General features: G+C 36.9%; 1 protein-coding gene across 1 annotated transcript in view; it reads left to right on the top strand.

Moving 5' to 3' along the window:
- CTNNBL1 (catenin beta like 1) overlaps positions 1–14,880 on the top strand; it is a 163,884-nt gene that overhangs the window by 75,328 nt on the left and 73,676 nt on the right. Inside the window, exon 10 of the mRNA XM_067013505.1 lies at positions 911–1,059. Coding sequence (XP_066869606.1) covers positions 911–1,059 — 149 coding nt within the window. The remainder of the gene's footprint in view (positions 1–910; positions 1,060–14,880) is intronic.

The following is a 14,880-nucleotide window of genomic DNA, read 5'->3' as shown; positions in this document are numbered from 1 at the left end:
AAGATTTTTTTTTCTAACAAATCTCATCTGTGCTATTCCAAAACTAGGACTGAAAATAGATCATTTGGATAAAATCTTAAGAGTGTTGGGAGTGTCTGAGATGTCAGTTTGCATACAGCTTTCGTCTCGGTGCCAGCAGCCTGAGTGTCTTGGCCTCCACCCCAAAAAATCGAGCTTTGAAATGTGAATCTCCCAATTCTGGGAAAGTGCTTAGTCCTGTTCCTGCAAGATTATTGATCATTTTGTAGTAGACTGTATGGGTATGCATACACTGTTAAAAGGCTTTCCTCTTAACATGCCATATATTTCTGGCAAAGATAAAACTGCTTTTCACTGTTCCCATGATTTAGAGCCACAACTAGTCTATGAGGCAGTTCAGTAGCCCTGATGGTTAGGAAACCTTTCCTTATAGTGAGCCAAGATTTGCCCTTCAGGACTGTGGTTTCTTTTAGAAGGGGAAGAAATGTGGTTGGGTAGTGCAAGTGGAGGGCTTTGGGGGGTAGCTGGCAAAGTTGTTTCCTGATCTGGATGCTGGTTTCAGGGGTGTTCACCTTATTCATTTAGCTATACTTGTCTTTTATAGAGTTTTCTACATGTTAATATAGTTCACAATGAAAAGGTTTTGTTGGTTTTTGTTAAATTGCCTCCTTGGAACTATCAGTTATTCATGGACTCAGTGGTCAGTTGAGTGTTCTGGTTTTTTGCATGAACTGATAGCCATTTATTTAACCTGTGCATCAGAAAGCCCAGTTTCTCTATAATGGAAACTGCTGAGAATTTTGTTTGGTAAGCTTCCGTTTCCTCAGTTGTAGGGTTTTTGGAGTAGATAGGCTTTGGAAACTGTTGAGTGCTGGTTGATGAAAAGACATTCTCTTATGGTTCTGTGCTTTCTGATATCTTTAATTGACAGGTGTTTAAAAGACACAATCCTAGCACAGCCGAGGAGCAGGAGATGATGGAGAATCTGTTTGATTCACTCTGTTCCTGCCTAATGCTCAGTTCCAATCGTGAGCGCTTCCTGAAGGGTGAGGGTCTTCAACTGATGAATCTCATGCTAAGGTATGCTTCTTATCTCCTGTTATCTCCTAGCTCTCCATATATTTTTGCCCAACTCCTCACTGTTAGCCTGGATTCAAGAACATGTAGCTATGGTCTTTTATTCCATTGAGTTTCCTAGATATATAAAACAGTAGTCTTCAAGTGTGTGTATGGTCTTTTCTAAAGTTAGATTGGATGAATAAAAAGTATATTTCAGTCTGTTTATGCCCTATTGTTATGTCATTTGGTAATAGGACCACTCCATCAAAGGGAAATGTTTTTTTTTGCTCCTCCTTATAGTGTGTTGGTTTTGGGAAATCTAGTTGTTAACTTCTCAACATATCCTATGTTAATTTCTAAACTTAGCCCAGTTTTCTTTATATTCCACATAGACCTGTCTATGCCATATGTTTGTCCATATTTTTATTATTGACAGCAGAATATAATTCATATTTTTCACTTATATATATTTTTCATTATGTGTTATTTTCAATAATGCATTGCACATGTGCTATGTGGCTAGCCTAAGAGATATGAAAATGTGCAAGACAGTTTTAGAACTTTTCTTTATAGTACTTTCCTTGTATATCTTATTATTTATGCTTTAATTTCTTAAAATATTTATAGTAAATATCATGTTAGTATAATTCACCGAATCCTAAAGTTGGAAGTAAATGGGAGATAACTTGTTATGGATAACTCTTTTGAGAAATCTGGCTTGGAAGGGAAATAGAGAAATGGTGTGAAGTGGTAACCAGAGAAGGGGTTGTAGTATCGATGGTCAGTTTTTTCAATTGAGAGATGCGAGAGACTATAATCATGGGATTATTCTTTATGAAATTGAGCCAGAGTCTGCTGTCTTGAAACATATTCAAGTACACTGAAAATTCTGTTAATTTATTTCATAGAAAAAAATTTTTAATAAATTTGATAGCTTAGAATATAGACATGCAAAACTACTGTTAGTAGTAGGACTGATAAGGTACTATGTTAAGTGCTTGGCTTATACAGAATTGGAGGACAGGATTCCTGCCTCCAAGAAGCTAAAAAACAGCTCTGTCACTTGAACACAGCCCAACTTTGGATGCGTGTTCCTTGTCTTTTTCCCCATAATTGTTTTCTCTTTAACAGCTTTTTAGGCCTACCACACATGTAATTTTCTATACTGTTTTTTTGTTTGTTTGTTTGTTTGAACTTAACATGCTGTTTCCCATGTTTTGACATAACCTTCATGAGAGTTTTCAATAACTGAATAATGGACTCTAAGGGAATATAACTTAGTCTTACTTTGTTATTGATATTGAGGGTATTTACAATGTTTTGCTGTTATAAAAAGTTCTCCAATGACAAATTTTTGTGTTTAAACTATTTTTGTATTTAAGATTATCAAGGTATATGTTACTAAAACCTCTCCTCTTTAAAGGCTTGTGTTGGCCCAGGGGCACAGTAGACCTTTTGGTTTGTCCAGTGTGTACCAGACCTTAGATTGATTGAAGAATCTTCCTTTGTGGAATTGTTTTTAAAAATTTAAAGTGCAGAGAGGGGCATTGGAATTATTCAGAGGCCTTTAGTGTTCAGCTGATTTTTGCTAGCTTTACTCTCTTGAGTCTTGTGTTTGTTTATCTCCTTTACCCTTCTAATTGCCTGTCCTTTTGTTGAAATGACCCACCTTCTCTCAAGCAAATAGCGTATAAAGAAGATGCATTTGGCTTCCTGGACCTTCTAACCTTAAAACTATACTCTGCAGGGACTTTTCTCTAAGCTTCTTAAAGGTCTGAACTGCCAGTGTCTTTGGATGTTTGAGTGCAAATATGAGGTGATATATTCCTGTAGCATATAGCTTGTAAATATGCAGCAGTGGGGAGCTGAATAAATAACCAGAAATATGGATTATTCAAGGAGGAATGCTGAGATTCTGGGAGCCTAATTAAAAAGGAGCTCCAAAAGACTTAGAAACTGTACCTTTGTAGGATCTCCCAACTTTTCATTTTTGAATGCTGAAGTTACTGTTAGATTAATTCTTTCACATTAATTAACTATATTAGCAGATTCAGCATTTCTTTTTTTCTCTTTCCCATGCTCTTTGATATGTGTTATTTTTCTTCTTCAGACTCCCAAATGGGAAGTTTAATTGGGAGGGAATTTTTTTTTCCTACTAGATTCATCCTTCCTCATCTTCTAGCAAGAGCTTCCAAGTTGCTCTCTGTCTCAAGGGAACCCATTCAAAGACTATGAAGCTGTAACACTAGAAGTTCAGGAAAATTTCTGTGCTTCCATTGTCCCTAAATACTAATCTTTATTTTTATTTAGACGTTCATCAAACAGTTATGAAATGGCCACCTGGAGAGGTGGCAGTATGGTGTAGTGTGGAAGAATGGACTTTGGAGTTGAGGCAAATGTGGGTTTGGAACATAGTTCTTTCACTTACTAGTTCTGGATATTTGGTGAGTTACTCTAAGCTTTCTGTCCTCTGACCCTCACTTTTTTCATATGAAAAATGGGAGTAGTAATGCCAAATTTGCAGGGATCTTTTTGGGTATTAGACTATACATATAAATTGGCTGGGACAGTTCTGCATCTTAAAACTTTGGTAAAATGCTATGTTAACTTACTGTGTTAACTGCTAGGCTTATACAGACATGAACAAGACAGGATTCCTGCCTTCAAGAAACTCAGTTGCTAGTGATGGAGGCCAACATTAAATAACCATAATATAATCTAATGTGTTAACTATTGAGAGGAACAGTTAATTTTGCATGTCCATAGAATTTTTTTTTTATATTTCTGATTATTGATAAGGAAAGGTCACCAACAAGATAGTCATTTATACATTTATATGCACAAATTATCACACATACATATATATTGGGTTGGCCAAAAAGTTCGTTCGGGTTTTTCTGTAAGATGTTACGGAAAACCCAAACGAACTTTTTGGCCAACCCAATACTACCCAATTTAATAGTTTTATCACCTTTATTGAGGCATAATTTATATGCAATCAAACACTAATTTTAATTTTGACAAATGTATATACCTTTGTTTTCACCACAATGAAGATGCAAGATACTGCCGACTGAGAAGAATGCACAACGTGAGAGTTGTGAGTTTTATTTGGGGCAAAATGAGGACTATAGCCTGGGAGACAGCCTCTCAGATAGCTCTGAGGAACTGCTCTGAAGAGGTAAGGGGGGAAGTCAGTACAGATATGATTTTGGTGAAGGGGAATACGTGCGATCAAGCACACATTTTGGCAGAGGGTTGCTGCTAGTCACAAGGAGCAGATTAATGATTTTACTGTTTTTCTAGATATGAGAGGTTACAAGAAATTAGATTCATAAAATCTTCTCCTGCCCTTCCACCATACACAAAAATAAACTCAATATGGCTTAAAGACTTAAATATAAGACACGACACCGTAAAACTCCTGGAAGAGAACATAGGCAAAACATTCTCTGGCATAAATCATAACAATGTTTTTAGGTCAGTCTCCCAAGGCAAAAGAAATAAAAGCAAAAATAAACAAATGAGGCCTAATCAAACATATAAGCTTTTGCACAGCAAAGGAAACCATAAATAAAATGAAAAGACAACCTCCGGAATGGGAGAAAATATTTGGAAACAATGTGACAGACAAGGGCTTAATTCCCAAAATATACAAACGGCTCATACTGCTCAATATCAAAAAAACAACCCAATCAGAAATTGGACAGAATACCTAAATAGACATTTTTCCAAAGAAGACATACAGATAGCCAACAGGCATGTGAAAAGATGTTCAACATTGCTATTATTAGAGAAATGCAAGTCAAAACTAAAATGAGGCATCAGCTTACACCAATCAGAATGGCCATCATCAAGAAGTCTACAAATAATAAATGCGGAGAGGGTGTGGAGAAAAGAGAACCCTCCTACACTGTTAGTAGGAATGTAAATTGGTGCAGCTACTATGGAGAACAGTATGGAAATTCCTTAAAAAACTAAAAATAGAGTTACCGTATGACCCAGTAGTCCCACTCCTGGGCATATATCTAGAAAAGAGGAAAACTGTAATCTGAAAAGATACATGCACTCCAATGTTCATAGCAGCACTATTTACAGTAGCCAAGACATGCAAGTAACTTAAGTGTCCATCAACAGATGAATGGATAAAGAAGATGCTGTATATATATATATACAATGGAATATTATTCAGCCATAAAAGAGAATAAAATATTGCCATTTGCAGCAACATGGATGGACCTAGAGATTATCTTACTAAGTGAAGTCAGTCAGACAGAGAAAGACAAATATCAAATGATGTCACTTACATGTAGAATCTAAAAAAATGGTGCAAATGAACTTATTTACAAAACATAAATAGACTCACAGACATAGAAAACAAACTTATGGTTACCAAAGGGGAAAGGGTTGGGAGGAGAGATAAATTAGGAGTTTGGGATTAACACATACTCACTACTATATATAAAATAGATAAACAAGGACCTAATATATAGCACAGGGAACTATATTTGATATTTTGTAAAGACCTATAATGGAAAAGAATCTATAATGGAGCTGAATCACTTTGCTGTACACCTGCAACTAACACGACATTGTAAATCAACTACACTTCAACAACAACAAAAAATCTTCTGAAAATATCTAACTCTCTGGAGGCCTGTTCTGCCAGTTCTTGCCAGAGCACAGAGTGCCTCATTCCTGATATCTCCACCCTGAACTCCTTTCAGGGTGTGTTGAAGGTCAGCAACTGCTGTGGTTAGTGACCTAATCCTTGTAGAGGCAGATGGCAAGTGACAACTTTCAGTTGGCAATACATAGTTTTATATTTTGTAATAGCCACTGTAGAAAGTTTAAAAGAAAAAAAATAATGGGTTTTATTTAATGCTGTATGTTATAAATCAATTCAACATGTAATCAATAAAAAATATTACTAAGCCATTTTGCATTATTTTTTCCTACTAAGTCTTTAAAATCCAGTGTGTATTTTACATTAACAGCTGAATTCAATGCTAAATTTTCATTACAGTACTTGATTTGTATTTAGATTTCATAAAATTTAAAGTTGAAAAAGTAGATCTCCATACTTAGGTTTCTCTAAACATACTTAACTGTTTCCCAATAACTGAATCAAGTATCAATTTTTAAACTTAAATTTACTTAAATTAATTTTAAATTTTAGCTCCTCAATTTAAATCTGAAATTTAGTTATATTTCAGATGCTCAGTGGCTACATGTGGCTAGTGGCTATGATATCGGACAGTGCGTATGTAGATCATTTTTATCACCCTCCAAAATTTCCTTGATCCCGTTTTCAATCAGTTCCCACCAATCCACCTTTGACCCCAGTCAAACATTGTCATTCTAGAATTTCATATAAATAGAATCATACATTATGTGTTTTGTTTAGCTTATTTAACTCAACAGGTTGTTTTTGAGGTTCATTTATTTTGCATGTATCAGTAGTGTGATTCTTTTTTTATGCTTAGTAGTATTCCATTATATTTCTGCATTCCAGCATATCAGTTTGTTTATTTATTCACCTGTTCTAGACATTTGGGTTGTTTCCATTGTTTTGCTGTTGTGAATAAAGCTGCTTAAAAGTCTTTGGATAAACATATATTTTCATTTCTCTTGGGTAAATACCTCGGAGTGGAATGAGTGAGTCATATATTAAATAAAAATTTACTATTAGAAACTACCAAGTTGTTTCCCAAAATGATTGTATCATTTTATATCCCTACCAGCAAGGCATGAGAACTCCAGTTGCTCTGTATCCTCCTTAATACCTGGTATTGTCAGATTTTAGTTTTAGCCATTTGAGTGAGTGTGTATTGTGTCTTTAATCTGCATATAACTGATTACTCAGGTTGTTGAGCATCTTTTCATGTTCATATTGACCTTTCTTATATCTTTTGTTAAAGTCAAACCTTTCTTCAGACCTTTTGTCTAAATTTTATTTGGGTTCTCTTATTGAGTTTTAAGTGTTCTTTACTCTAGATAGAAGTCTTTGTCAGATATATGTTTTAGAAATATTGTTTTCATAACCTGTGGCTTGCCTTTTCATTTTTTAGCAGTGTCTTTTAAAGAGCAAAAGTTTTACATTGATAAAGTCTAATTTGTAAAAAATATTTTTTAAATTGTGCTTTTGGTATGGTATATAATCTGTTTGTCTAACCCAAGGTCTCAAACTTTTTCTTTCATATTTTCTTTTACAACTTTCAGTTTTAGGCATTTATAGGTCTGTGATCCATTTTAAGTTAATTTTTATATGTAGTGTTAGATAGGAATTGAGGTTCTTGGTTTTATTTATTATTTTTGCATATAGATGTCCAGTTCTGGCACCATTTATTGCAAAGACTGTCCACATTCCGTTTAATTGCCTTTACACCTTTTTCAGAAATCAATTATATATGTGTGGGTCTATTTCTGTGGTTTTTATTCTGCTCCATTGATCTGTGTATCTATCTTTTTGCCAACACAACCCTATTTTGACGTTATGGTTAAGTCTTGAAATTACATGGTGTGAATCCTCTGACTTAATGTCTTTTTAAAGATTGTTTTAACTGTTCTAGTTCTTTAGTTTCTTTGTCTTTCTGTATAAATTTTAGAATCAGCCTGTTAATTTCTAGAAAAACTCTGCTGGGGTTTTGATTGGTATCATATTGAATCTATAGGTTCTTTTGGGGAGGATGGACATCTTTGCAATAATGAGTCTTCCAATCCATGAACATGGTATATTTCTTCATTGATTTAGGTCTTTGATTTCTTTCATCAATGTTCTGATTTTTAAAGACTATTTGATACTTTATATTTTCCTAGAAATTTTCAATTTCATAGACTTTCAAGTTTATTAATATGTTGTCCTTGTATTTGTATAATTCTTTTCTATATCTTCCATATCATTTCATCTTTTTCATTTTCGCCTCTTTATATCTTTTATAATCCTTTTTTTTGAATTTTTGAATTTTATTTTATTTTTTTATACAGCAGGTTCTTATTAATTATCCATTTTATATATATGAGTGTATATATGTCAATCCCAATCTCCCAATTCATCCCACTACCACCACCACCCCACCACTTTCCCCCCTTGGTGTCCATACGTTTGTTCTCTACATCTGTGTCTCTATTTCTGTCCTGCAAACCAGTTCATCTGTACCATTTTTCTAGGCTTCACATACATGCATTAATATACAGTATCTGTTTTTCTCTTTCAGACTTACTTCACTCGTATAACAGTCTCTAGGTCCATCCATGTCTCTACAAATGACCCAGTTTCATTCCTTTTTATGGCTGAGTAATATTCCATTGTATATATGTACCACATTTCCTTTATCCATTCCTCTGTTGATGGACATTTAGGTTGCTTCCATGTCCTGGCTATTGTAAATAGTGCTGCAGTGAACATTGGGGTGCATGTGTCTTTTTTTTTTTTTTTTTTTTTTTTTTGCGGTACGCGGGCCTCTCACTGCTGTGGCCTCTCCCGTTGCGGAGCACAGGCTCCGGACGCGCAGGCTCAGCGGCCATGGCTCACGGGCCCAGCCGCTCCGCGGCATGTGGGATCTTCCCAGACCGGGGCACGAACCCGCATCCCCTGCGTCGGCAGGCGGACTCTCGACCACTGCGCCACCAAGGAAGCCCTGCATGTGTCTTTTTGAATTATGGTTTTCTCTGGGTATATGCTGGGTCATGTGGTAGTTCTGTTTTTAGTTTTTTAAGGAATCTCCATAGTGGCTGTAGCAATTTGCATTCCCACCAACAATGCATGAGGGTTCCCTTTTCTCCACACCCTCTCCAGCATTTATTGTTTGTAGATTTTTTGATGGTGACCATTCTGACTAGTGTGAGGGATACCTCATTGTAGTTTTGATTTGCATTTCTCTAATAATTACTGATGGTGAGCATCTTTTCATGTGTTTGTTGGCCATGTGTATGTCTTCTTTGGAGAAATGTCTCTTTAGGTCTTCTGCCCATTTCTTAACTGGGTTATTTATTTTTTTGATATTGAGCTGCATGAGCCGTTTGTGTATTTTGGACATTAATCCTTTGTCAGTTGATTCATTTGCAAATATTTTCTCCCATTCTGAGGGTTGTCTTTTTCTCTTGTTTATGGTTTCCTTTACTGTGCAAAAGCTTTTAAGTTTAATTAGGTCCCATTTGTCTATTTCTGTTTTTATTCTCATAACTCTAGGAGGTGGGTCAAAAAAGATCTTGCTTTGATTTATGTCAAGGAGTGTTCTGCCTATATATTCCCCTAAATAGTGTTTGGCCTTACATTTAAGTCTATAATCCATTTTGATTTTACTGTTGTGTATGGTGTTAGGGAGTCTTCTAATTTCATTCTTTTACATGTAGCTGTCCAATTTTCCCAGCACCACTTATTGAAGAGGCTGTCTTTGCTCCATTGTATATTCTGGCCTTCTTTGTCATAGGTTATGTGACCACAGGTGTGTGGCTTTATCTCTGGACTTTCTATCCTGTTCCATTGATCTATAGTTCTTTTTTTGTGCCAGTACTATACTATCTTGATTACTATAGCTTTGTAGTATAGTCTGAAGTCAGGGAGCCTGATTCCTCCAGCTCCTTTTTTTTTTTTTTTTTTTTTGCGGTACGTGGGCCTGTCACTGTTGTGGCCTTTCCTGTTGCGGAGCACAGGCTTCTGACGTGCAGGCTCAGCAGCCATGGCTTATGGGCCTAGCCGCTGTGTGGCATGTGGGATCCTCCCAGACTGGGGCACGAACCCATGTCCCCTGCATCGGCAGGCAGACTCTCAACCACTGCGCCACCAGCGAAACCCAGTCCAGCTCCATTTTTGTTTCTCAAGATTGCTTTTGCTATTCGATGACTTTTGTATTTCCATACAAATTGTAAAATTTGTTCTTCTAGTTCTGTGAAAAATGCCATTGATAATTTGATAAGGATTGCATTGAATCTCTAGATTGCTTTGGGTAGTATAGTCATTTTCACAATATTGATTCTTCCAATCCAAGAACATGGTATATCTCTCCATCTGTTTATGTCGTCTTTGATTTTGTTCATCAGTATCTTATAGTTTTTTTTTAATTTTTGAATTTTATTTTATTTATTTTTTTGTACAGCAGGTTCTTATTAGTTATCCATTTTATACACATCAGTGTATACATGTCAATCCCAATCTCCCAATTCATCACACCGCCACTACTTTCCCCCCTCAGTGTCCATACATTTGTTCTCTACATCTGTGTCTCAATTTCTGCCCTGTAAACCAGTTAATCTGTACCATTTTTCTAAGTTCCACATATATGCGTTAATATGCAGTATTTGTTTTTCTCTGTCTGACTTACTTCACTGTATGAAAGTCTCTAGATTCATCCACATCTTTACAAATGACCCAATTTCGTTCCTTTTTATGGCTGAGTAATATTCCATTGTATATATGTACCACATCTTCTTTATCCATTCGCCTGTCGATGAGCATTTAGGTTCCTTCCATGACCTGGCTATTGTAAATAGTGCTGCAATGAACATTGGGGTGCATGTGTCTTTTTGAATTATGGTTTTCTCTGGGTATATGCCCAGTAGTGGGATTGCTGGGTCATATGGTAATTCTATTTTTAGTTTTTTAAGGAACCTCCATACTGTTCTCCATAGTGGCTGTATCAATTTACATTCCCACCAACAGTGCAAGAGGGTTCCCTTTTCTCAACACCCTCTCCAGCATTTGTTGTTTGTAGATTTTCTGATGATGCCCATTCTTTATTTTTAAAAAATTTTTGAATTTTATTTTATTTTTTTATACAGCAGGTTCTTATTAGTCATCCATTTTATACACATCAGTGTATACATGTCAATCCCAGTCACCCAGTTCAGCACACCACCATCCCCAAATGCCCATTCTAAATGGTGTGAGGTGATACCTTACTGTAGTTTTGATTTGCATTTCTCTAATAATTAGTGATGTTGAGCAGCTTTTCATATGATTCTTGGCCATATGCTTGTCTTCTTTGGAGAAATGTCTATTTAGGTCTTCTGCCCATTTTTGGATTGGGTTGTTTGTTTTTTTAATATTGAGCTGCATGAGCTATTTATATATTTTGGAGATTAATCCTTTGTCCGTTGATTCGTTTGCAAATATTTTCTCCCATTCTCAGGGTTGTCTTTTTGTCTTGTTTATGGTTTCCTTTGCTGTGCAAAAGCTTTTAAGTTTCAGTAGGTCCCACTTGTTTATTTTTGGTTTTACTTCCATTGCTCTAGGAGGTGGATCAAAAAAGATCTTGCTGCTATTTATGTCAAAGAGTGTTCTTCCTATGTTTTCCTGTAAGGGTTTTATAGTGTCCGGTCTTACATTTAGGCCTATAATCCATTTTGAATTTATTTTTGTGTTTGGTGTTAGGGAGTGTTCTAATTTCATTATTTTACATGTAGCTGTCCAGTTTTCCCAGCACCACTTATTGAAGAGACTGTCTTTTCTCCATTATATATCCTTGCCTCCTTTGTCATAGATTAGTTGACCATAGGTGCATGGGTTTATCTCTGGGCTTTCTATCCTGTTCCATTGATCTATATTTCTGTTTTTGTGCCAGTACCATATTGTCTTGATTACTGTAGCTTTGTAGTATAGTCTGAAGTCAGGGAGTCTGATTCCTCCAGCTCCGTTTTTTTCCCTCATGACTGCTTTGGCTATTTGGGGTCTTTTGTGTCTCCATACAAATTTTAAGATTTTTTTTCTACTTCTGTAACAAATGCCATTAGTAATTTGATAGGGATTGCATTGAATCTGTAGATTGCTTTGGGTAGTATAGTTGTTTTCACAATATTGATTCTTCCAATCCAAGAACATGGTATATCTCTCCATCTGTTGGTATCATCTTTAATTTCTTTCACCAGTGTCTTATAGTTTTCTGCATACAGGTCTTTTGTCTCCCTAGGTAGGTTTATTCCTAGGTATTTTATTCTTTTTGTTGTCATGGTAAATAAGAGTGTTTCTTCAATTTCTCTTTCAGACTTTTCATCATTAGTGTAAGGAATGCAGGAGCTTTCTGTGCATTAATTTTGTATCCTGCAACTTTACCAAATTCATTGATTAGCTCTGATAGTTTTCTGGTGGCATCTTTAGGATTCTCTATGTACAGTATCGTGTCATCTGCAAACAGTGACAGTTTTACTTTTTTTCCAATTTGTGTTCCTTTTTCTTCTCTGATCACTGTGGCTAGGACTTCCAAAACTCTGTTGAATAATAGTGGCAAAAGTGGACATCCTTTTCTTGTTCCTGATCTTAGAGGAAATGCTTTCAGTTTTTCACCATTGAGAATTATGTTTGCTGTGGGTTTGTCGTATATGGCCTTTATTATGTTGAGGTAGGTCCCCTCTATGCCCACTTTCTGGAGAGTTTTTATCATAAATAGCTGTTGAATTTTGTCAAAAGCTTTTTCTGCATCTATTGAGATGATCATATGGGTTTTTTTTCTTCAGTTCATTAATATGGTGTATCACATTGATTGATTTGCATATACTGCAGAATGCTTGCATCCCTGGGATAAATCCCACTTGATCATGGTGTATGATCCTTTTAATGTGTTGTTGGATTCTATTTGCAAGTATTTTGTTGAGGATTTTTGCATCTATATTCATCAGTGATGTTGGTCTGTAATTTTATTTTTTTATATTATGTTTGTCTGATTTTGCTGTCAGGCTGGCCTGACACCACCCTGGTGGTGGCCTCATAGAATGAGTTTGGGAGTGTTCCTTTCTCTGCCATTTTTTGGAAGAGTTTGAGAAGGATGGGTGTTAGCTTTTCTCTAAATGTTTGATAGAATTCACCTGTGAAGCCATCTGGTCCTGGACTTTTGTTTGTTGGAAGATTTTTTTTTTTTTTTTTTTTTTTTTTGTGGTACGCGGGCCTCTCACTGTTGTGGCCTCTCCCGTTGCAGAGCACAGGCTCCAGACGCACAGGCCCAGCAGCCATGGCTCATGGGCCCAGCCACTCCGCAGCATGCAGGATCCTCCTGGACCAGGGCACAAACCTGTGTCCCCTGCATCGGCAGGCGGACTCTCAACCACTGTGCCACCAGGGAAGCCCCCTTCTAGTGTATTTTTAATTTCAGTTATTGTGTTGTTCATCACTGTTTGTTTGTTCTTTAGCTCTTCTAGGTCCTTATTCATCATTTCTTGTATTTTGTCCATTCTCTTTCCAAGATTTTGGATTATCTTTATTGTCACTACTCTGAATTCTTTTTCAGGTAGCTTGCCTGTTTCCTCTTCATTTATTTCATCTTGTGGGTTTTTATCTTGCTTCTTCATCTGCAGTGTATTTCTCTGTCTCTTATTTTATCTAACTTGCTGTGTTTGGGGTCTCCTTTCCACAGGCTGCAGGATCGTAGTTCCTCTTGCTTCTGGTGTCTGCCCCCAGTGGGCGAGGTTGGTCCAGTGGTTTGTGTAGGCTTCCTTGTGGGAGGGACTGGTGCCTGCGTTCTGGTGGGTGGAGCTGGATCTCATCACTCAGATGGGCAGGGCCACATCACATGGTGTGTTCTTGGGGTGTCTGTGGGCTTAGTACGACTTTAGGCAGCCTGTCTGCTGATGTATGGGTTTGTGTTCCTGTCTTGCTTGTTGTTTGGTGTGGGGCATTCAGCACTGGAGCCTGCAGGCATTTGGGTGCAGCTGGGTCTTGGAGTTGAGATGTAGACCTCCAGGAGACCTCTTGCTGTTTAATATTCCCCTGGACTGGGAATTCTCTGGCATTCCAGTGTACTGGACTCAACACTCCCACACCGGAGGCTCAGGCCCAAAACCCAGTCTGGGAACCAAGACCCCACAAGCTACACGGCTTGACAGTAAGAGGGTGGGAAAAAAAGGGGGGGGGGCAGGAAGAAAACAAATGAAAACAGACAGAAAAACTGAAGACAGATAGCAAAGATAAAAACAAGCAAACAACAACAACTAAGAACAAACCAACAAATGAAGAAACAGACAAAGCCCCAGACAGATGGTAAAAGCAGAACCAAACAAAAACAAAGAAACAAACAAACAGAAAACGTACAGAAAAAGAAACAAAAACAGGGAAAACAAAAAACAAGAGAACAAGCAAACAAAAGCCCAACAATGAAATAAAACAATTAAAAACAAAATTGACAAAAAATAAAAAAAAACAAAAGCAGAATGCAAACTGAAGGAAAAAGCGAAGAAAAGAAAACAAACACACAAAGATAATTTTAAAAGATAAAGATAAGAACACATAGAACAAAGCAAAAAAGATTTCAACAAAACAGAACAAAGGAAAGAAAAAAGGAAAAAAAGAAAAGGAAAAAACACAGAACAAAAAAGTAATGTAGAAAGAGAAATGTAAAAAAATTAAAATATATTTTAGAAGTTTTAAAAAACTCTAATGAAAATAAAAATAAGAACAATAATAAACAACAACAGAACAAAACACTTAAAAAATAGTAATCATTATATTTTCCTGGGTCTCAGCTTTCAGCATCCTTGCCCCCACCATGAGTCACAGCCAGCACTTGCCTCCCCAGGAGGCCCTCCACAACCTCTAGTTAGGTCTCTGGTCCCACTGTGGGTGCTGTGGGGGCAGCTCAGGCTCTGACCTGGCCCGCCTCCTGCACATACTAGTCTTCAAAGTCTGTAGCTGCTAGAGCTAGACCAGTTTCATTTGCGGGAACACTCATCGTCCATCTAGGTATTCTGTAGATGCAGGGTTTACCAAGCTGATGGTGAGGTCTTAATCTGAGGCTTGTGCAGCTTCACAGGAAGACTTTTGTTCCTCTTCCTTACTCGCCCTGCCCTGGGGCTCTGCTGTGGTTTTAGCCTCACCTCTGCATGTGAGCCACCCACAGGAGTCTGCTCCTGAGACTG

The sequence above is a fragment of the Kogia breviceps genome, chromosome 14 (genome assembly GCF_026419965.1).
Source record: "Kogia breviceps isolate mKogBre1 chromosome 14, mKogBre1 haplotype 1, whole genome shotgun sequence".
Taxonomy (NCBI): Eukaryota; Metazoa; Chordata; class Mammalia; order Artiodactyla; family Physeteridae; genus Kogia; species Kogia breviceps.
The sequence above is the reverse complement of the archived record's forward strand: the minus strand, read 5'-3'. Positions and strand labels throughout refer to the sequence as shown.